The sequence below is a fragment of the Eriocheir sinensis genome, chromosome 10 (genome assembly GCF_024679095.1).
Source record: "Eriocheir sinensis breed Jianghai 21 chromosome 10, ASM2467909v1, whole genome shotgun sequence".
Lineage (NCBI taxonomy): Eukaryota > Metazoa > Arthropoda > Malacostraca > Decapoda > Varunidae > Eriocheir > Eriocheir sinensis.
This window is the reverse complement of record NC_066518.1, coordinates 4,321,610-4,344,109: the sequence shown is the minus strand read 5'-3', so window position 1 is coordinate 4,344,109 and position 22,500 is coordinate 4,321,610. Positions and strand designations below refer to the sequence as shown.

Genomic DNA, 22,500 nt, shown 5'->3' with positions numbered 1-22,500 from the left:
AAAAGTAACGTTGCCAGATTGTCGTACTCAGGTGTTGTACATGGGAAAAGCAACGTTGCCAGATTATCGTACTCAGGCGTTGTACAAGGGAGAAGCAACGTTGCCAGATTATCGTACTCAGGCGTTGTACAAGGGAAAAGCAACGTTGCCAGATTATCGTACTCAGGCGTTGTACAAGGGAGAAGCAACGTTGCCAGATTATCGTACTCAGGCGTTGTACATGGGAGAAGCAACGTTGCCAGATTATCGTACTCAGGCGTTGTACATGGGAAAAGCAACGTTGCCAGATTATCGTACTCAGGCGTTGTACAAGGGAGAAGCAACGTTGCCAGATTATCGTACTCAGGCGTTGTACAAGGGAGAAGCAACGTTGCCAGATTATCGTACTCAGGCGCTGTACAAGGGAGAAGCAACGTTGCCAGATTATCGTACTGAGAGCATCATTTTAACAGGTTTCTGACCCATAACTATAGCCAAGAAACACCAATAATTAACCATTTTAACGATAACTCTATATAAAAACAGTTAAAGGGGTGGAGGAAGCAGTTTGAGGGTTGGAAATCGGGAAATATTAGACCCTGAGCACGATCTTCTGGCACCGTTGGGGAGAAGGAGAAGTAGGAGGAGGAGGAGCGAGCGAGCGAGGCCACACATTCAAGATTATAGGTACAGATCAGGCACTAGACAGGTAGGTAGCAGGAGGTCAGGGCCGCGTGGGTAAGATATTGAGCAGGTAGTAGTTAGAGGATGGATGGAGGAGAACGGGAAGGTGGAAGCAAGGGGAGAGGGGGGGAAAAGGGGACCCACTGTATACCTTTCTTCCTGCCTAATATACTTACTTCCCTTTCTTGCGATTCTACTCCAGTGACATAAAAGAAGAAGGGAAGTGGAGTGATGGATAGGAATGCACGTATGGGAAGAGGAGAGGAGGAGAGATAGATGAAGATAGTTAGATAGATAGAAAGAGAAAGGAGAAGGAGGGGGGGGGGGGAGAAAGAGTCACGCTCACACAAACATAAACAAACGAACAAACACACACACACAAACAAACACACATCAAACACGTATATACACTGACAAATAGATATAGGAGTGGAGAGTGAGAGGGAGGGAGAAGGAGAGGGAGGGAGTGATTGGAAAGGAAGAAGGGAGGAAGCATGAGAAAGGGAGGATAGGGAGGGAGGGAGGAAAGTAGAGAAGGAACGAGGGAGGAAGGGAGCGGAAGCGAAGGTAAATTTTGTTCCGGAAATAGCTTGAGTCACGGCGATTTTTCCTTGATAGACGCAAGGTTAATCGCCGTCTCTCTCTCTCTCTCTCTCTCTCTCTCTCTCTCTCTCTCTCTCTCTCTCTCTCTCTCTCTCTCTCTCTCTCTCTCTCTCTCTCTCTCTCTCTCTCTCTCTCTCTCTCTCTCTCTCTCTCTCTCTCTCTCTCTCTCTCTCTCTCTCTCTCTCTCTCTCTCTCTCTCTCTCTCTCTCTCTCTCTCTCTCTCTTCTCTCTTCTCTCTTCTCTCTGCTCTCTTCTCTCTCCTCTCTCTCTCTCTCTCTCTCTCTCTCTCTCTCTCTCTCCTCTTCTCTCTCTCTCTCTCTCTCTCTCTCTCTCTCTCTCTCTCTCTCTCTCTCTCTCTCTCTCTCTCTCTCTCTCTCTCTCTCTCTCTCTCTCTTCTATCTCTCTCTCTCCTTATTTTCTCCTCCTTCCACCTCTTTCGTCATTCTCCAGTCAATCCTTTCTTATATCACTCATTAGCTCCTTCGTTTTATTGTTGGTTTTATATATATTTTCCTTCCCGGGCTATATATCTTTCTCTATCTGTCTTCAGTCTATGTTTTTCCTTCCCCAGTGACAGACTTTAAATAAACTGCTCTTTGTCACATTCTCTTTCAGTTTACTTTAGTCCTCCTTCGTTACCTTGTTAAAAGTGTTTCCTCTTTTATTTACCTCCCTCCTCCTCCTCCTCCTCCTCCTTCTTCTCTACTGCTTCCCACTCCCTCTCTCCATTACTCTACACTTCCTTACTTGTCTCCTCCTCCTCCTCCTCCTCCTCCTTTTCCTCCTCCTCCTCCTCCTCCTCCTCCTCTCTCTTCTCCCTCCTTGTCACTCTTACGGACCATTAAACACACACACACAAACACACATTCTCTCTCTCTCTCTCTCTCTCTCTCTCTCTCTCTCTCTCTCTCTCTCTCTCTCTCTCTCTCTCTCTCTCTCTCTCTCTCTCTCTCTCTCTCTCTCTCTCTCTCTCTCTCTCTCTCTCTCTCTCTCTCTCTCTCTCTCTCTCTCTCTCTCTCTCTCTCTCTCTCTCTCTCTCTCTCTCTCTCTCTCTCTCTCTCTCTCTCATCTTTCTCTATATCCTTTTTTTATCCATTTCACTTCTATTCCTTCCATTTCATCACCCATTCTCCTTGTCACTCATTTAGCCACGTCTCAATCACCTCATCTTCCAATCTCATACTAACAGCTAACTATCCCTTCTTATTTTGTCTCTTTATCTTCCTTTTCCTTTCCTCTTTTTACCTCAGCCTCCCATCCCATGCTTACAATCACCTATTCCTTCTTATTTTGAATCTCCGTCCTTACTCTCATTTTCTCTCAACTCATCTTTCTATGTCACACTTAAAGCACTATTTCTTCTTGTATCTTTTAGTCCTCCTTTTTCCTTCTCTTTCTTTAACCCCATTTTCTCATACCATACTAGTAGATATCTATTCCTTCTTATCTTGTCTCTGTCCTCACTCTCCTTCTCTCTCAGCTTATCTTCCTATCCCAGACTAACAGCAATCTTTTCCTTCTTATTTTGTATCTATCCTAGCACACTTTCCTTCTCCCTCAGCTTATCTTCCTCTCCCAAACTAGCAGATATCTATTCCTTCTTATCTTGTCTTTGTCCTATCTCACTTTCCTTCTCCCGCAGCTTATCTTCCTATCCCAGACTAACAGCAATCTATTCCTTGTCTTTTTCTGTCCGAACTTCCCTCTCTCTCTCCCTCACTCCATCACACAACCTTCAAACAGCTCACAGCCCCACCCATCTCTTTTAACCTGTCAGCCCCTTCCCCCATCTCCCCATATCATTCCTATTTATTTCAATCTGCCACCTCCCTTCCCCAATTTCCCCATATATCACCTCCACCTATTTCAACTCACCAACTCTCTCCACCAATTCCCCCATTTCACCTCCACCTATTTTAACCCACCTACTCTCTCCTCCCATTCCCCCATATCCCTCACCACATATTTTAACCTACCTACTTTCTTCCCCCGTCTCCCCATGTCAAGCCCCATCTCTTTCTATCCCCACTTTCTTTCTCTCTTCCATCATCTTCCCATCCTTACTAACAACACCATTACTTCTTATCTTGTATCTTTCTATCCTCGCTTTCTATCTCTCTTCCTCTCCATCATACAATTTCAACAACAACAATTTCAACCTATCAACTACCTTCCCTCGTTGCCCCATATCATCCCCCACCTATTTCAACCCACCAACTCTCTCCTCCCATTCCCCCATATCCCTCACCTATTTCTACTTAGCAACTCTCTCCCCCATTCCCCCATATCATCCCCATCCACCCGCTACGCCCCAATTACACCCGTTCCTCCTCATCTCGTCCCCTCCACAATCAAGCCTCCTCAACAGCCCCAGGGACGTACGTTCAGGTAGACGCTGCAGCTCTCAAATAACCAATACCTGCAGGAAAGTGGTGGCCCCCAGACGTCGATGCATCAATAGGTTTGGTTTCTCTTCTTGATGAGCGTTTTTTTTTTTTTCTCTCTCTCTCTCTCTCTTCTCTCTCTCTCTCTTTGGTGGTGGTGGTGGTGGTGGTGGGAGTGTAACCTGTCTTGTTTCTTGTACCTGTTTACATAGAGTGAGTGAGGTTGTTGTTGTTGTTGTTGTTGGTGGTGGTGGTGGTGGTGGTGATGCTGTTGTTGTTGTTGTTGTTGTTGTTGTTGCTGTTTTTCTCCTTGTATTTGGTGCATTTGTTTCTTATTTTCCTTATTATTACTTTCTCTTTCTCTTCCTCTTTTCTTTTTTCTTCGTCTTCATTTTCCACGCTTTGCTGTTGTATTGCTTTCTTTTCCTCTTCCTTCTCCTCCTCCTCTGCCTCTTCTTCTTTCCTTTTTCTTCTTATCATTATTATTATTATTATTATTATTATTATTATGATGATGATGATGATGATGATGATGATGATTTTTCTTCTTTCATTTCCATAAATTATAGAACTAATTATTTTTTTCATTGGTTTGCATGCCATGAATACTTATGCTGCTTAAAAGTGAAGGGAGAATGCGCGAACACAGCACACGCACATGCACACACACACACACACACACACACACACACACACACACACACACACACTGATTAATGCCTCGCCGACAGGTAAAACAACGTAACTAACCTACCTCTCTACCTGTGCCGGACAGCTCATTAACACACAGGTAAAGTGCGCCTGAAAGGTGAAACTCTACTTACCTGTTGCTCTCTATCTATCTATCTATCAAATCTTTCTATCTATCTATATCTCCGTGATTCTCTTCTTTACTTTTATATTCCCTCTCTTTCCTATCTCCTCCCTTTCCTTCCACTTCCATCCCCTCTTGTGTCTGTCTTCTCTCCTCCCGTCCCTTCCTTGCTCCTCCCCTGCCCTCCCGACCCCCCGCAGCACCCACAGCACCATCCATCACACCCTCTGACAAGTCCTCGTTTAAGGCGCCATTTGCCACCTCAACACCCACTCCCTTCCTTCCCTTATTTACGGGGCGGACTCACGAGCCAACCCTTCTTACATCGTTGACTCCCCCTCCACCTGCCTCACCTCCATCCCAAAATTGGTGTCTTGTGCTTTTTTTCTTCATATTTTGTCGTGTATTTGGAGCTGAAAGATTTGAGAGTCCAGTTATCGGTGGATGAGACTCCCTACCTACCTACCTACCTAACTAACTAACTAACTAACTAACTAACTAACAAACTAACTAACTAACTAACTAACCAACTAACTAACTAACTAACTAACTAACTAACTAACTAACTATCTAACTAACTAACTACCTAACTAACTAACTAACTAACTAACTAACTAACTAACTAACTAACTAACTAACTAACTAACTAACTAACTAACTAACTAACTAACTAACTAACTAACTAACTAACTAACTAACTAACTATCTAACTAACTAACTAACTAACTAACTAACTAACTAACTAACTAACTAACTAACTAATTAACCAACTAACCAATCACAGCCAGCAAATCAGTCCAACCTTTTTCACTGGGTAGGAAGATTAGTAATATTTCTCGCAATTCATCCTCGACACATTCCAGACGAAGGTTTTGCTCGTAATTTCAGCGGCCTGGTCTCTTCTCGCCGCCTCTCTGCGTCAGCTCGTAAAACCCACCTAGAGAATCGAGTCCCCCGTCAGGAGAAAAAGAGGTAAGTGAATGAAGAAGAGAAGTGGAGATAAATGGAAAAGGATAAACAGGGAAGTAATCTAATGTACGACGAGCTAGAGAAATAGAGAGAAATGGAGATAGAAAAAAATGGTTAACGGGGCAGATAATTTAATGAAAGGGACGGTAGAAAAATAGACAGAAGAGGAGATAAATGAAAGAAACGAGAGAGCAGAGAAGGGTGAAAGAAAGTAAGGGGAGGAAGTAGGAGTAGGATACATAAGCAGTAAGGAAAGAAGGAAGGAATAGAAGAAAATAACGTTAAAAAAATAGTGGGGGGGGAAAATAAAATGAGACAAACAGTGAGAGAGAAAAAGAGAGCAAAAGAGATGAGCAGAAAGGAAGGAATAAAGAGAGAAAGCAGAAGATAAGGAGAAAGGCATAAAGGCTTAAAGAGGGAGGGAGGGAGGGAAGGAAGGAGACGCTGATTCACTCCACATAATGTACCGCGTAGAAACCTGTCGGAAGTGGAGGTGGAGGAGGAGGTGGAGGAGGTGGAGAAGGAAAAGAAGCATGGAAGGCCGCGGGGAAGAAAACTCGTCTCGTCGCCTTTCATCTTTCAGTTCCAATTAGAAGACTGACAAACTCTTTCGGCGACTCACTCACTCACTCTAGGTCACTGAGTTCCTTGCTTAAATACTTTCTGGCTAACGCTGAAGTGATGTAAATCGTCACCCTCACTACCCGGGAGCGATGAGTAGCTGGCTTTTTTTCTACACTCTTTTTGTTGCCCTTGAGCCGTCTCCTTTGTTGTAAAAAAAATCTACATGCCTCACCTTGCCAGCCATCCTCCACCCATTCCTATCTGCGTGTTCCTGCCATCCCCCTATACTTTAATGTGCCCCTAACAGCCTTCCCCTTTTTATCCCTTATCATCCACCTCTTCCTGCCTGCCCTTGCCACCAATCTGCCACCTCCTGCCTTTCCTTGCCATCCCTTTTGCCCCTTTGCTTAATACCCTTGCCCAGTCTCTGTCATTCCATTCCTGACCCTGCCCTGACCGTCAAAGAAATCACAAGGCTTCCAAATACCTGCTTAGTCTTCCCTGGCATCTTCCTCCACCTCTGAACCTGCATGCTCCGGCTTTCTGAGTCTTCATAATGCCTTCTGAGTCTTCATAAGGCCTTCTGAGTCTTCATAATGCCTTCTGAGTCTTCATAAGGCCTTCTGAGTCTTCATAAGGCCTTCTGAGTCTTCATAAGGCCTTCTGAGTCTTCATAAGGCCTTCTGAGTCTTCATAAGGCCTTCTGAGTCTTCATAAGGCCTTCTGAGTCTTCATAAGGCCTTCGAATATCTGCCTAGCCTTCCCTGCCATCCCCTGTCGCCTCTAGTCCTGCCCTGCCCTTCCAAGGCATCACAAGTAGTCCAAATACCTGCTTAGCCTTCCCTGCCATCCCCTGTCACTTCTAGTCCTGCCCTGCCCTTCCAAGTCATCACAAGTAGTCCAAATACCTGCTTAGCCTTCCCTGCCATCCCCTGTCACTTCTAGTCCTGCCCTGCCCTTCCACGTCATCACAAGTAGTACAAATACCTGCCCCTCTAGGTAAGTTATCACGAGCCTTGCAAACACCTCCCTAACCTTTATAGAACATTCAATAAATTCGTCCTCACTTTCTAGACCTTCCTGTGTCACTCCTCTCATTCACCAGCTGTCTGCCCCTTGCCATGCCCAACCCTGCCGCCTCCAAGCCTTTCCTACCCCTCCAGGTAAGTCATCACGAGCCTTGCTAATACCTGCCTTGGCCTCCCACAGCACCAGCCTCTACAGCCACACCTTCGGGCCACAGGTAATTGCTATATTGGTTTAGCTCGGCGGCACTGCGACATGAGGAAGCGGCCTCGACATTTTTCTCTTCACTTTCCTCCCCCACCACCCTCCCCACCACACACACACACCAAGAAAAAGGCACATCCAAGCCCCGTCATGAGAAACAGACTCGAGGGTGGCTTCCTTGTAACAGGTGGAAGGGGAGGTGGTGGGGGGAGGGGGAGGCCGCGAGGGGGGGGAAAGTCAAAAAATCGTGACGCCGTGTTAAGTGAACCGTCAGGAGCGTTGGTCGTCACCTTCCACTTAATTAACGTGACGAGCACCAAGAGGCGTCTGGTGGGCAAGTGTAAGGGTGTGGAGGAGTGTGTGAGTGCGGTGGGTGGGCGTGACTCTGATGGGAGGGTGCTGGAGTGAGTATGGGCGTGAGTATGAGGAGGAACGTGAGTCGTATGGGCGTGGACGAGTGAGGTGTGGCGTGAGTATAGGTGTGGTGGGGGTCTGTGGATGCATTATGGTAGTGTGGTGGATGTGGTGTGGTTGCGGGTGTGGTGGGTGGCTGTGGATGTGATGTGGTAGGAGAGTGCGAGGGTGTGGCGTGGGTGCGGGAGGGGAGGAATGAGGGTTTGGGTGTGGTGAGAGGCCGAGACTGTGGCGGGAGGTTTTGGAATGACTGGGTTGTAGGAATGTGAGTGAGGGTGGTAGTAAGGAGGGGGGAAGGGGGGGACTAGGCTTTATTTTTTACAGCAAAGGAGTCAGTTCAAGGGCATAAAAAAAAGGAAACAAATATGAAAAAAAAGCCCTGGTATGGGATAGGGATGGGGTGATGAGGCAGAGATGGGGAAAGGGTTGGGGAATGAGATGGGGGAAAGGGATGGGATATTGGCAAGGGGAAGAGGATGTGAACAAGGCCTATACTTTTATTTCTCATAGGCAGGGATATGTACCGTCTAAACACACACACACACACACACACACACACACACACACACACACTCCCCCTCTCCCCCTCCCCCCCACACACACACCTGGCTATTTTCCTAGGGTCAAGTACTTTTAGTGAAACGAAGACTTTCTACATCATCAACATAAGTCATCATCATCGCAGTCACTTCGTTTTTCGTCGTCCACTTTCTAGTTTGATCTACAGCGCAATCTGACTCACTTGCATACAGTAAAAAAAAATAGAAAAAAAAGTAACCGCTAGGAAATGAAATATAAAAAAGAAAACAGGAGCAAGGCGGTTGAATTTGGAGTTCCAGCGCCTTCCACTCTCTCGTGACCGGAAGACCAGAGCAAAAACGAGAAACACCTACGTTCCACTTCGTCACCACCGCAGGAAAAACACACACACACACACACACACACACACACACACACACACACACACACACACACACACACACTCCTCAACTCGTCTTTTTAAACAACTAAATCGATCATACCCCTTTTGGCTTCTCTTAATCTCGGCATGAAAGTATTTTGTCAGACATTTTTCTTCGGACCCTATTCTGCTTCCTTTCCCGTGACACCCCCCCCCCACCCACCCACACCCACCCACCCACCCCACCCCACCCCACACACACACACACTCAGCCCCCAGATAAGGACTCGAAAGGAATTATTAAGGTTATCAAGTAGGTCTGTTAGGTGACGTAGAGAGCGTTGTTTGATGATATCGAGTTTGTGAAGGACTTTATTCGTCTTGGCAAACACCACACACAGAACCCCAAGAACTGAACCCCACAACCTGGCTCCTAATGATGCTGTATGGTGAAGAGAGGGAAGAGAAGGAGAGATAGAAGAGAGAGAAATGAACAGAAGAAAAGAGAAGGAAAAAGAAGAGAAAGCCTTGAGAGAAGATTAAGAAAAGAAGCAGAAAAGGAAGGAAAACAATAGAAGAGGAGAAGGAAATAATAGAGAAAAGCAAGAGGAAGTGAGTGAAGGATGAAAAGTGGAGGAGAAACATGGGAAGGAGTTTCTTTATGATTGAGGAAAGTGAGAAGAGAAACCGGGAAGAAGCAGAGAGGAAGGAAAGCTAAAAGAGGAGAACGGAAGAGAAGAGAAAGGAAAGAGAATGTAAGGAAAGAATGAAAAGTGGAGGACAGGAAAGGGACGAGAAAGGGAAACAGACAGGGGGGGTGAGGAAAGAGAGGGAGAGGAAATGAAGGAAGAAAAGGTAAGAGATAGGAACGGAACAGAAGAGAAAAGAAAGAGAAAGTAAGTAAAGAATGAAAAGTGGAGGACAGGAAAGGGACGAGAAAGGGAAACAGACAGGGGGGGTGAGGAAAGAGAGGGAGAGGAAATGACGGAAGAAAAAGTAAGAAATAGGAAAAAAACAACGAGGAAGATTAAGGGAAGCAGGCAATCATTCTTCACAAACAACACGCAATGAACCCTTTATCTCGGAACCCCGGCTGTCGGTGAGGCTTTCGGGCGACGAGGAGTTTCTTTATGATTACGATTTGGCGAAGGAAAGGAGGGAAAGCAAACAGTAATGCCTCGTAACAAGCTTGAGTTGATGGTGCTTCCATTCCCCCCCCCACCCCATCCCCACCATTCCCAATCGTCATCCCCTCCACCCCCTCATCACCCTTTGCAAAATGCCTCATCAACGTCAACAAGTATATATGTCATTGCCTGTAGCAGTAAAAGTAGTAGTAGTTGTGGTAGTGGTAGTAGCAGCAGTAGTGGTAGTAGTAGTAGACGGACAAATGAAGTCGATATAGCATGTGTTGTGGTACTGGAACGCACATGGCAAGAATCCAGTACCTCATTACGCCCAGACACCTTCGTTTAAATAACAGCTTCTAGACAAATTACTGATACATGTAATGGTTTTTAGAAATTTAAAGAATGTAAGAAATGTAAATTCAGACGGGAACCCGGCGATGGGGGAGTCATCCTGGGAGCGTTGAGTTACATATCCCAGCGATGGGGGAGTCATCCTGGGGGCGTTGAGTTACATATCCCAGCGATGGGGGAGTCATCCTGGGGGCGTTGAGTTACATATCCCAGCGATGGGGGAGTCATCCTGGGGGCGTTGAGTTACATATCCCAGCGATGGGGGAGTCATCCTGGGGGCGTTGAGTTACATATCCCAGCGAGGGGTGAGACCTCCTGGGGCGTTGAGTTACATATCCCAACGATGGGGAGTCATCCTGGGGCGTTGAATTACATATCCCAGCGATGGGGAGTCATCCTGTGGGAGTTGAATTACATATCCCAGCGATGGGGGAGTCATCCTGGGGGCGTTGAGTTACATATCCCAGCGATGGGGGAGTCATCCTGGGGGCGTTGAATTACATATCCCAGGGATGGGGGAGTCATCCTGGGGGCGTTGAATTACATATCCCAGCGATGGGGGAGTCATCCTGGGGGCGTTGAATTACATATCCCAGCGATGGGGGAGTCATCCTGGGGGCGTTGAATTACATATCCCAGCGATGGGGGAGTCATCCTGGGAGCGTTGAGTTACATATCCCAGCGATGGGGGAGTCATCCTGGGGGCGTTGAATTACATATCCCAGCGATGGGGGAGTCATCCTGGGGGCGTTGAATTACATATCCCAGCGATGGGGGAGTCATCCTGGGGGCGATGAGTTACATATCCCAGCGATGGGGGAGTCATCCTGGGGGCGTTGAATTATATCCCAGCGATGGGGAGTCATCCTGGGGGTGTTGAATTACATATCCCAGCGATGGGGGAGTCATCCTGGGGGCGTTGACTTACATTTCCCACCGTTGGTGGAGTCATCATGGGGGCGCTGAGTTACATATGCCAGCGTTTGGGGAGTCATACTGTGGGCGTTGAATTACATATCCCAGCGATGGGGAGTCATCCTGGGGCGTTGAGTTACATATCTCAGCGATGGGGAGTCATCCTGGGGCGATGAGTTACATATACCAGCGATGGGGGAGTCATCCTGGGGGCGATGAGTTACATATCCCAGCGATGGGGGAGTCATCCTGGGGGCGATGAGTTACATATCCCAGCGATGGGGGAGTCATCCTGGGGGCGTTGAATTACATATCCCAGCGATGGGGGAGTCATCCTGGGGGCGATGAGTTACATATCCCAGCGATGGGGGAGTCATCCTGGGGGCGTTGAATTACATATCCCAGCGATGGGGGAGTCATGCTAGGTGTCGAATCAGGGAAGGGGAGCCCGGAAACTAAATCCTTCCGACGGGCATGGTGAGAAGTGTATGGGAGTCGTGCCCAGCAAGACCCGTCATCGTGTGTGTCTGCTGTAAGGGAATCACGCGAACGCCTCCACTTCCAGGCTGAATCTGCTGATGGGGAGAACGGCAGACCCCGCGCTGGAGGTCTCGGCGAGGCGGTCGACCCTGAGACTGGCGCTCACCTGCTCCCTCGAGGCGCAGGTGGCGATACTGAAGAGATGTGCAGCAGAAGACACAGACGAATTAAAAAACATTAGGTAAAAGCCTTGACCAGAGGTTTGTGCGAAATGAGATGGTAATGTTTCCCTGAAGTTTGGTGGAGTGAGGGCGGTGGTGGTGGTGGTGGAGATGATGCGTTAGTTGCATGGTGACGGTGGATGCTGGTGACGAAGGCGGGAAACTGTCGTGTGTGTGTGTGTGTGTGTGTATGAGAGAGAGAGAGAGAGAGAGAGAGAGAGAGAGAGAGAGAGAGAGAGAGAGAGAGAGTTAACAAATCGAGACGCACCTGTAAATTGGTTCAAAATCCCTTAACGCGTCATCATCTTTTATTAACAGAACATATCGGAGGGAAAAATTTGAGTTAATAAATGAGTTTTGATTAGCATTACATGGCTATCAGTTCAAATACAACGCTGTTACTAGGACAACTTATATTCAACCAATCAGCAGGCAGCAACAGCATATTACAGCGCATCAAGGTTTGTCGGAAATATAAACACAAGAAAAGCAAAACCACGTCAAATTCATGCAGAAAACAGTACCATTACCAAGATGGCGCTCAAGGCTGCAGTAGTCGGCCCTGGGGCGTTGTGGCCATCCCGAATTATACGCTGTGGCTAGATTTTCGTCATTATCGACCAGGGAACGCTGTAATCTTGTACGGAGGCCACGCTCTCTCTCTCTCTCTCTCTCTCTCTCTCTCTCTCTCTCTCTCTCTCTCTCTCTCTCTCTCTCTCTCTCTCTCTCTCTCTCTCTCTCTCTCTCTCTCTCTCTCTCTCTCTCTCTCTCTCTCTCTCTCTCTCTCTCTCTCTCTCTCCTCTCCCAGACCACCACCACCACCATCACCACCACCCAGCACCACAAAAATAAAGCAAAGCAAAGCAAAAAGAAGAAAAAAAGACATCCCCGTGATAATAAGCCCCAATAAAGATAAAGACACGAGGAACCTTCGCGGCCTGACTCGGGAAACAGTCATAAATTTTAATGACCATCCGTCTATGTACCCGGGCCCGCCGCTGCTCCCCGGCCGGCCAGGGAAGAGAGAGCCCAGTAAATTTGCACTTATCAGTCTCTACACCGCCGAGGTCCCTTATTTGGCTAACAGAGGTGCGAGAGACGAGAAGAGAGGCATGTGGTGATGGACGGGGCCGGGGAACCTTAGCTGGGTACGAGGAGGGGAATGGAAGGGGAAGTGGAGTGGGGTAGTGGATAGGGGAGGGATGAGGAAGACGTGCTGAGTGATAAGATGAATGAGAACATGAATGGAATAGGAGGGGATGGGATGGGAAGAGGGAAGGGAAGGGGAAGGGGGATGGAGATGACGACTGACGAGATGAATGAAAGAGATAAAGGAAATAGGAGAGAAAGAAGGGAGAGGGAAAGGATGAAGGGGAGAGGATAGGAAACGGATAAGGAAGAGGTGACGATTGATAAGATGAATTAGAACATGGATGGGATAGGAGGGGATGAGAGGGGAAGAGTGAAGAGAAAGGGAGGGGTAGGGGAGTAGCTGGGGAAAAAAGGTGAGGGCAGGGGAATGGGGGTGGATGGGGAAGGGAAGAGGAGGAGAAGAGGATAGAGAAGTGATGGGAATGAGGTAGCGAGTGACGAGATGAATGAAAACGTGAAGAGAATAGAAGATGGGATGGGAAGAGCGAGGGGAAGGGAAGGGGACGGAGGGAGCGGATAGGGAAGAGGGAATGGATAGGGAAGGGATGAGGAGGAGGAGGTGGCGTGAAGGGAATAGGAAGGGATGGGAGGAGTGAATGAAAGGGGAGGGGAAACAGAGTGGATAGGGAAAGGAAAAAAGAGGATAGGGGAGGGATGAGACAGAGATGGCGAGAGTCGAGATGAATGAAAACTTGGCAGGGATAGAAGGGGATGGGGTGGTAGGAGGAGTGAAGGGACGGGGATAGTAAGGAAAAGCGAAAGGGAATGATGCAAGGACCAGGAAAAGATAAGAGAGGTGATGAAAGAGATGGATGAAAAGAAGAAGGGAAGAGAAAGAGAAAGGAGAAGAGAAAGAGAGAAAGAAAGGATGAGAGAAGAGATGAAAGAAAGAGAGAGAAGGGAAATGGTGAGAGACGAGATAGGTCAAAATAAAAAAAAGGTAAAGGAGGAAACATATGACACGGAGGAAGAAGAAAGAGGAGAGGAGGAAGAATGATAAATGGGACAAAAAAGAGAGAGAAAGGAAGAGATGAAAAACGAAACGAAACAAAAGAAAACAAGAAGAAAAGGAGAGGAGGTGAAGGAGCTTAGAGAATTGAAAGATAAGATGAGAGGAGAGGAGAAGAGAAGGGGAAGGAAGGAAAAGTAAGAAGAGAGAGACAGATAAGAGTGAAGAACAGATGAGGGTGTATAGGGATGAAAGATGATAAGGAGAGGAAATGAGACACGGAGGGAAAATATGTAAGACTAAAGAGGAGAAACAAAAACAAACAGAATAACAGAATAATAAAGGGGTGAAGCAGACGTCAGTAGGAAGGAATGCAAGAGAAAGGGAAGGAGAAGATGGAGACACGAAAAGGAAGAGGCGAGAGGGGGAAGGAGGGAGGAAGAAGAGAAAATGGTTAAAACACAAAACTAAATGAAATGACGAAGTGGGAAAAGGAATAAGAGGAGAGGAAAAAGAAGAAAGGCATTGATACAAGACAAGTAAATGGTTGAAAAATGAAGGAAAGAGAAGAGGAAAGAGGGATGATGAGGGAGAGAAGAAGTAAATAAGAGAATGATGGTGTGAGGGGAAAGGAGAGGAGTGAGGGAGTGAGAGAGGAAGTATGGGAAGAGAAGTGACGGAAGAAGAAGAACAAGAACAAGAAGAACAAGAACAAGAACAAGAAGAACAAGAACAAGAACAAGAAGAACAAGAATAAGAACAAGAACAAGAAGAACAACAAGGACGAGAAGAACAAGAACAACAAGAAGAAGGAGAACAAGAACAAGATGAAAAGAACAAAAAGAACAAAAAAGAAAAACAAGAACAAGAAGCAAAGCAAATAAACGACTTGCTTTCAGTCTTCTCGTTTTTATTTTTACTTTCGTCTTCTTTTTTTTTTTCGTCTTATTTTATTTATCTCCTTTTTTTTTTTTGCTGTTGTTCTTTTGTGGTACCGTTATTTATATTTCCTCTTATCGCCTTTGTTTCTGTTTTCACTCCTGTTTTCTTGGGTGTTTGTTTTCCTCGCTTTCCTTTGTTTGTTTTGTTTTTACGCTCCTTTTTTATCATTTATCCTGTTCTTGTTTTCTCCCTCTATTGCTTTTTTTAATTTTTTTTTTCTTTTCAATTTCGATCTCCACTTCTTTCTTTTTTCGTTCAGAGCTCTTCATTTTTTTCCATTTTGCCTTCGTTTTCTTTTTTTCCTTTTTTGTTGTTGTCGTGGTAAAGTTATTTCTATTTTTTATTTGTCTCTGTTTTCACTCTTCGTTGTTCTCTATTTTGTGTTTTACGTTATTTTTTTTTCATTCCTGTTCTCGCTTTCTCTCTCTGTTGCTTTTCCTCGTTCTTAGTCCAGTCTTGTGTCATCTATTTCTATCCCCACTTTCCTCCTATCTATCATTTCCTAATTTCTCTTCGTTCAAAGCTCATCGTTATCTTTTTATTTCCATTTTATTTTCATCCGTGACCTCAGTTTACTTGTTCTTTCGTTCTTATCTCTCCTCTAACTCTTTTTCTCTGTGTCATGCTCTACTTCCTTGTTCACATTTTCCCGCGTTTATAATCATTTCCAGTTTTGTGTTGTTCTCCCTCTTCCTGTTCTTCTTTGTTTCCATTCATGTTTTTGTTCTCCACTCGTTTTGTTTTTTTATGTTTTGCCCTGGTCCAAGTTTTGCTCATGTTCTTTGTGTGTGTTTTTTGTTTTGTTTTTACTTTCGTTTTCAGTCTATTAGCATATTATCTTTTTATGTCTTGTGTCACTTGTTTTCCTCTTCTTTCAAATTTCTCGCTTCCGTTCTGTTTTTTCTATTAAGTAAGTTTTTCCTGCGGTCAACCAGTTTTTTTTTTCTCGTATCCATTTTTCTCGTTTTCAATCCATTATTCTGTTTTAAGTTTTCGCTGTCTGTCAACCATTGCTCTTCCTCTTCTTATTCCATTTTTTTCGCTTTGGTTCTATTTAAAGCTTTCACTGTCGTCAAATATTTCTTCCTCCTCTCATTCCATTTTCTTGTTTTCAATCCATTATTCTGTTTTAAGTTTTCAGTCTGTCAACCATTGCTCTTCCTCTTCTTATTCCATTTTTTTTCGCTTTCGTTCTGTTCAAAGATGTCGCCAAATATTTCTTCCTCCTCTCATTTCATTTTCTTGTTTTCTATTTACTGTTCTATCTACTTCGCTGTCATCATCATCATTTTCATCTTCTTATTCCACTTCATCACTTTCATCCGTGGTTTCATTCCCAACATTTTCATCGTTTTCAATCTCGTTCCCTTTCCCGTTCCGTTTTTCGTTTTCATTCAGTTATTTTATTTAAGTTTTCGCTGTTATCAACCATTTTTTTTTCTCTCTCTTCTCACTCTACGTTCTCGTTCTATTTCTCTCTTAAAACTTTTCGCTGCCAACGATCTTTTTCCTCTTCTTATTCCACTTTTCCTTCGTGTTTTCATTCCTCTCACATTCTCATCGTTGTTAGTCTCGTTCCCTTCCCCGTACCGGCCTCGTCATCGCTCTCACGTCCTCGAGGCGCCAGTGTCTGTTCCCGGGCCGCGAGTGTGTCCCGCCTGCGCCCACAGTCATTACCTCCTGACGAGCCGCTCATCACCACTCACTGTTCTTGGACCTCCTCGTGTGGGCGGGCGGAGGGTTTCATCACACACTCGTCAGACTTATAAGCAGTCACATTCCTCCGTGCCATTTCCTTTCTTTCCTTCCTCATACTAAATCTTTTCTTACGATCTTCTGACCTTTTTGTTTATTTCTCTTTTTTTCACTTCATTTATTTCCTCTCACTCATCCTTTCCTTCTTTCTAGCTTTTCACCTTTTTCTCTTTTCTCCTCTCCTGTTTTCTTCCCTTTCTTTCTCTCTCCCTCCCTTTTCTTCTTCCTTACACTCTCGGTACATTCCTTTTGGCCTTTCTCTTTTTCTTCCCTTTCTTTCCTTCCTTACACTCCCTCATTCTTTCCTCTCTATCTTCTCACTTTTCTCTCACTTTTTTCCTCCCCTGTTTTCCTCCCTTTCTCTTTCTTTACCTTTTCTTCCTTCCCTCCCTCCCTCCCTCTTTCGCACTCCCTCCCTTCTATTCCTATCTCTCTCACATTTTTCCTGATTCCTCCTTTCTCTCTATCTGTTCCCCGCATCGTACCACCGTCCAATTACCTGAGACAATTAAAGAGGTTCTCACACTTACCTTGCGCGGCGGACCAGCAGGGAGAGGCAAGCAGAAGTAGGAGCAGTGGTAGCAGTAGTAACACGAAGGGCGGCGAGGGGGGGCAGCAGGAGGAGGCTTTCTGAGGGCGCCGCGAGCCTCCACTTCGCCCTTGAGTCGTCATGTTCAGTTCACCTCCGCTGGAAGCCTCGAGAGTGAGTGGGTGTGGCGGGGCGGAGGCGTCATGGACAGGCTGAGGTGGAGGTGGTGGTGGTGGTGGAGGTGTTTTGTGCTTGTGTGTGTGTGTGTGTGTGTGTGTGTGTGTGTGTGTGTGTGTGTGGTGGGGGGGAGGGGAAGGGTGCCTGGCGTTCTTCAGTTTGGTGTTTGTCCGCCTCTCATGATCCTCCTGAAGAAAGAAGAAACGAAAATAAGGCGTTAACTTTCTCCGTACAAAAAATAAACATCTATAGAAGAAGAAAAAGAAGAAGAACAACAACAACAGCAACAGCAACAACAACAACACGAACAAGAACAAGAAGAACAAGAACAACAACAACAACAACAAGAAAAAAAAGAAGAAATCTAACCCAACATGCTAAAGCTCCCTCGCAAACCATCTCGGCAAAACGTCCATGAACCGATATTACGCGACTCGATCCTCCTGAAGAAAACAAAAAAAACGGCACTAACTTTCTCCGTAAAATAAAATAAAATAAACGTATACATAATAATAATAATAATAACAATAATAAATCTAACCCAACACGCAAAAGTCCGCTCGCTAATCATCTTGGCAAAACATCCATGAACCAGTAACACGCGACACTAATATCCTCCCACACTCAACGCGGAAGCTGAAGAGGAGGAGGAGGAGCGTGGGTGTGCCGGGCAAGTGGGGGTTACACAGGTGGTGAGTCACGGGGCGGGAAAGCTGGTGGCACTTGACGGCAGGTACGGGGCAGGAGGGCGGGGCAGGCGCATGGGGCGAGAGAAGAGAAAATGGGACACCGGAAATTGGAAGTGGACATGAGGTCAGGGAATGGACGAAGTGATGGGAGAGAAAATTGAACAGCGGAAATGGTATGGATAGGGAGCGAAATCTTAAAATAGAACAATGAATAGAAAACAAGAAAATGAAATGAGAGGAGGAAGAAATATTTGGCGACAGTAGAAGATTAAAAGCGAAAAAATGGACTAAGAGGAGAGAGTAATGGGAAAAAGAACGAGAAAAAGCAATAGAGAAAACAAGAACAGGAATGAACGAATGAATGAATGATGCAAAGATGGAACAAAAGGCGATACGAGAAGAAAAGGATAGGGGGGGGGGATAAGGTGAAAGAAGGGAGAAGAGATGAGGCGATAGGGTAACGGGAAACGGTGGTGGCGATGCTCTGATGGGGAAATCGCAATAGGGGAAAAAAAAAACGATGATAGATAAGAAAACAGGACAGAAGGGCGATGAGACGATAAGAAAAGCAGGAAAGAAGAGTGGTCGGCGAGGCGAGGCGATAAGAAAACGGAACAGAAGCGGTATGGATGCGAGGCGATATAAACACAAAAGAGAAGGCGATGTGGCGATAAGGAAACAAGACAAAATGGCGATAAGGGAGTAATGCGATTAGAAAACAACATAAGGGCGGTCGGCGAGGCGAGGCGATAAGAATACGGGCCAGAAGCGTTAGGGAAGCGAGGCGATATAAACACAAAAGAGAAGGCGATGTGGCGATAAGGAAACAAGACAAAATGGCGATAAGGGAGTAATGCGATTAGAAAACAACATAAGGGCGGTCGGCGAGGCGAGGCGATAAGAATACGGGCCAGAAGCGTTAGGGAAGCGAGGCGATATAAACAAAAGAGAAGGCGATGTGGCGATAAGAAACAAGACAAAATGGCGATAAGGAGTAATGCGATTAGAAAACAACATAAGGGCGGTCGGCGAGGCGAGGCGATAAGAATACGGGCCAGAAGCGTTAGAAGCTGGCGATATAAACACAAAAGAGAAGGCGATGTGGCGATAAGGAAACAAGACAAAATGGCGATAAGGGAGTAATGCGATTAGAAAACAACATAAGGGCGGACGGCGAGGCGAGGCGATAAGAAAACAAAACAGAGGAGCTGGCGATACAGAAACAATAGAGAAGGCGATGTGGCGATAAGAAAACAAGACAAATGGCGATAAGGTAGTAATGCGATTAGAAAACAACATAAGGGCGGACGACGAGGCGAGGCGATAGGAAAACAAAGCAGAGGAGCGGTATAGCGGTGAGCGAGGCGATACTGAAACAAAAGAGAAGGCGATGTGGCGAGGGGCGAGGGGACGGCCTGACCCGAGAGCAGGTGCGCGGCGATCACAGCGAGCGGTAAATTAACGGCAATGGAAGGCTGAAGGAGAGAAAGCAAACGGTGGGGTCAGCTCCGGGCAGAGGTCAGCGTGTGGGCGATGAGCTGCAGCGGAGGTGAGGCTTGGGCGTGGGGAGGGGGATCAGGTAGTGGAAAAGGAGGGATTTGGGGAGGAGAAACGCAAAGAGAGGAAGGCAATGGTGAAGGGACGAGTCAACACCCTTCTGTTAACTCAATATTTATGTTACCCCAATTTTTTTTTTTCCTTTATTTCTTTTCTGTCACTGTCCTTTTTCGTTTTCATTCCCGTGGATGCTCATCGAAGGGACTATTTATGGGTCTGTATTCCTATATTTTCCCTTGATGCACTTTCATGGATCTCCAATAACAATGCAAGGAGGGTGGAGAGAGATGTATGAATGAGGAAAGATGCTCATGTGGGTGGAAGAGATAGAGAATATTGAAGAGGAAGAGATGGCGCCACTATAAACACTTGCCTGCGACATGACGGGTTGGGGCCGACTACCATCTAGGCCCCTCAAGAAAAGCCTACCGGCGCTATAGGCGTACACGTAAAATAAAAAAAATAAAAAATGGGAGAATATGAAATGAGTGGGACATGAAAAGGAGATGAACGTTAAAGAGCACTAAAGGAGGGAGGAGAGAGAGAAGGGAAGAAGGAAGGTAAGGGGGAGCATAGAAAGGAGAAGAGACGCGACATGAGAAAGAGATGAAGGTAAAAGAGAAAGAAGAAGGGAGGGAAGAAGAGAGGAGGAAGAGAGAGGAGAGAAGAAGGACGGTAAGGAGGAGCAAAGAAAGGAGAAGAGACGCGACATGAAAAAGAGATGAAAGTAATAGAGAAAGAAGAAGGGAGGGAAGAAGAGATGAGGGACGAGAGAGGAGGGAAGAAGGAAGGTAAAGGGAGGGGGGTATCAGGGGAAGAGGAGACAGAGGAGGAGTGACAAAGGAGTGAACACATGATAACTAAAGGAGTGGGCGTGTCCTGAATGCCTTGGTGAGTGTTGCACGTGTGGGAGACATCAGGTGTGTGTGTTAGTGTGTTTGTGAGTGTGTGTTTCCCGGGGTCAAAAGGACATTCATACTCTCGCTTTGTCGGAGGAGGAAATTCGTGGCCCGACCAGCCCGCCGACGCACCATTAAGCACAACGAGAAGGGGATTAAGATCGCGTCCGCCATCCGTCTTCATGAGCTCTCTGTGCGATTTTGTCTCCTAATGCAAGCAAATAAGAGAAGTGGGCGGCATTCAGGGAGGCGGTGTGAGAAAACAGCGTTCGTCTTGTGGTTGTCTTGCGGGGGAGGGGAGCGTGGAAGGGATGAGGGGGGAGAGAGAGAGAGAGAGAGAGAGAGAGAGAGAGAGAGAGAGAGAGAGAGAGAGAGAGAGAGAGAGAGAGAGAGAGACCACAGGAGGAAAAAAGAAAAGATAAGATTGTTTTTAACTAGAATTTAATATCTCCCTGTAAGTTAATTCTCAGTAGTCATTATTAGTCACTTCCTGATTACGAACCACGTGGAGAGGGAAAAAAACTTACACACAAACACACACACACACACAAAAAAAAATAATAATGATAATAATAATAATAATAATAATAATAATAATAATAATAATAATAATAATAATAATAATAATAATAATAATAATAATAATAATAATAATAATAATAATAATAATAATAATAATAATAATAAATAAATAAATAAATAAATAAAATAAAATAAGATAAATAAATATCCCGAGTCCTGTACGTGATCAGGCCCTTGGTGAACGACAGACACTCACCCACTTGACTGATCCGACGCCACACGCGCTATCGCAGTCCCCCGACCATTACAAGGAACATGATCTTAACTTTGGGTTCGACTTCATTCGTTTAGATCTTCCAACGGCCACGCCTCCGCCCGATCACGCCAGGGGGGAGGGGCAGGACAGGACAGTGGCGTGGCTAAAGGGCAGGGCGGAGTGGGGTTAAAGGGCATGACTTGACCCTAGAGATATATACCAGTCCAAGTCTCTCTAGCTTAAAATTTGTCATGCGTAAAACTAACTCTAAAGAAACAGTTAGAGGAAAAGAAGCAGATGTTGAGTGTGAGTGAGTGACTGAAGGAAGAGGAGGAGGAGGAGGAGGAGGACGAGGAGGAGGTCTGTGTTTAGCATCAGACATAACGAAGATTTGCCCCTCCTTGACCTCCTCCTCCTCCTCCTCCTCCACCTCCTCCTCTCCTCTCTTCTTCCCCTTGCTTCACACTGTTGTCGCCCGCCGTCCCCTCCTTGTCAACTGACGCGTCCCTTCCTTATCCTCCTCCTCCTCCTCCTGTTTCGCCACATTAATGCCTCCTCGTCTTCTCTGTCTCGCCTTAAAACGAAGTGGAAATGGAGAGATGACGGTTTGGGTTCGTTTTTTTAAGTGTGTGGGTGTGTGTGTGTGTGTGTGTGTGTGTGTGTGGGTGTGTGTGGGTGTGACTATATCAGAACCTAGTTTTATGAAGCGTCTCTGGTTTTAATTAAGCTGCATTTTATAGTTTTTTTTTGTGCGTGTTTGTGTTGATTATTATGATTGTCAAGTGCTAATGTGTTGAATATTAGTGTGTGTGTGTGTGTGTGTGTGTGTGTGTGTGTGTGTGTGTGTGTGTGTGTGTGTGTGTGTGTGTGTGTGTGTGTGTGTGTGTGTGTTTATCAGGCTACTAATCAGCACACAGCCGGGTGGTGGTGTCGCCGGGCACACCACAGAGTTGGCAACACTGAATGATGAGTTCTGCAGCGCTCTTAAGGTATAGCGAGGCACCCACATCTTGACCCCCTCCTTCATCCCTACTCCTCCACCCAGCCTTCACTCCTCCACCCACCCTCACCCCCTCCACCCACCCCTCCACCTACCCTTGACAACCGACAAACCCCTCCTGTCGCCTCTCCACCCATACCTCTGCCCACCCATCACTGATCCTCCTCCCACGGCCTGCAGCCTCTCACGCTCTCTCCCTCTCCCTCTCACCTGCAGCCTCCTCCTCCTCCGCCCCCTCCTCCCTTTCCTCCTCCACCCCCTCCTCAAGATGTTGTGACACCAATACCATCTGTCCCACTACCCTCCTCCTCCTCCTCCTCCTTTTCCTCCTCTTCTCTTCTCTTCTCTTCTTTTCTCTTCTCTTCCTTTCCTAATACACAAAGACATAACATTTTCACGCAGACTTTTGGGGCGTGCACATTTGTAAACATACA

At 46.2% G+C, this 22,500-nt stretch overlaps 1 protein-coding gene across 4 annotated transcripts in view; it reads right to left on the bottom strand.

The window, feature by feature from the left end:
* Positions 1-22,500, bottom strand: part of LOC126996473 (G-protein coupled receptor Mth2-like) — a 127,509-nt gene that overhangs the window by 84,106 nt on the left and 20,903 nt on the right. For all 4 annotated transcript variants that reach the window (XM_050856951.1, XM_050856954.1, XM_050856952.1 and 1 more), the window contains exon 2: positions 16,968-17,331. In XM_050856951.1, the coding sequence (XP_050712908.1) occupies positions 16,968-17,109 (142 nt within the window). In that variant the 5' untranslated portion in view covers positions 17,110-17,331. The remainder of the gene's footprint in view (positions 1-16,967; positions 17,332-22,500) is intronic.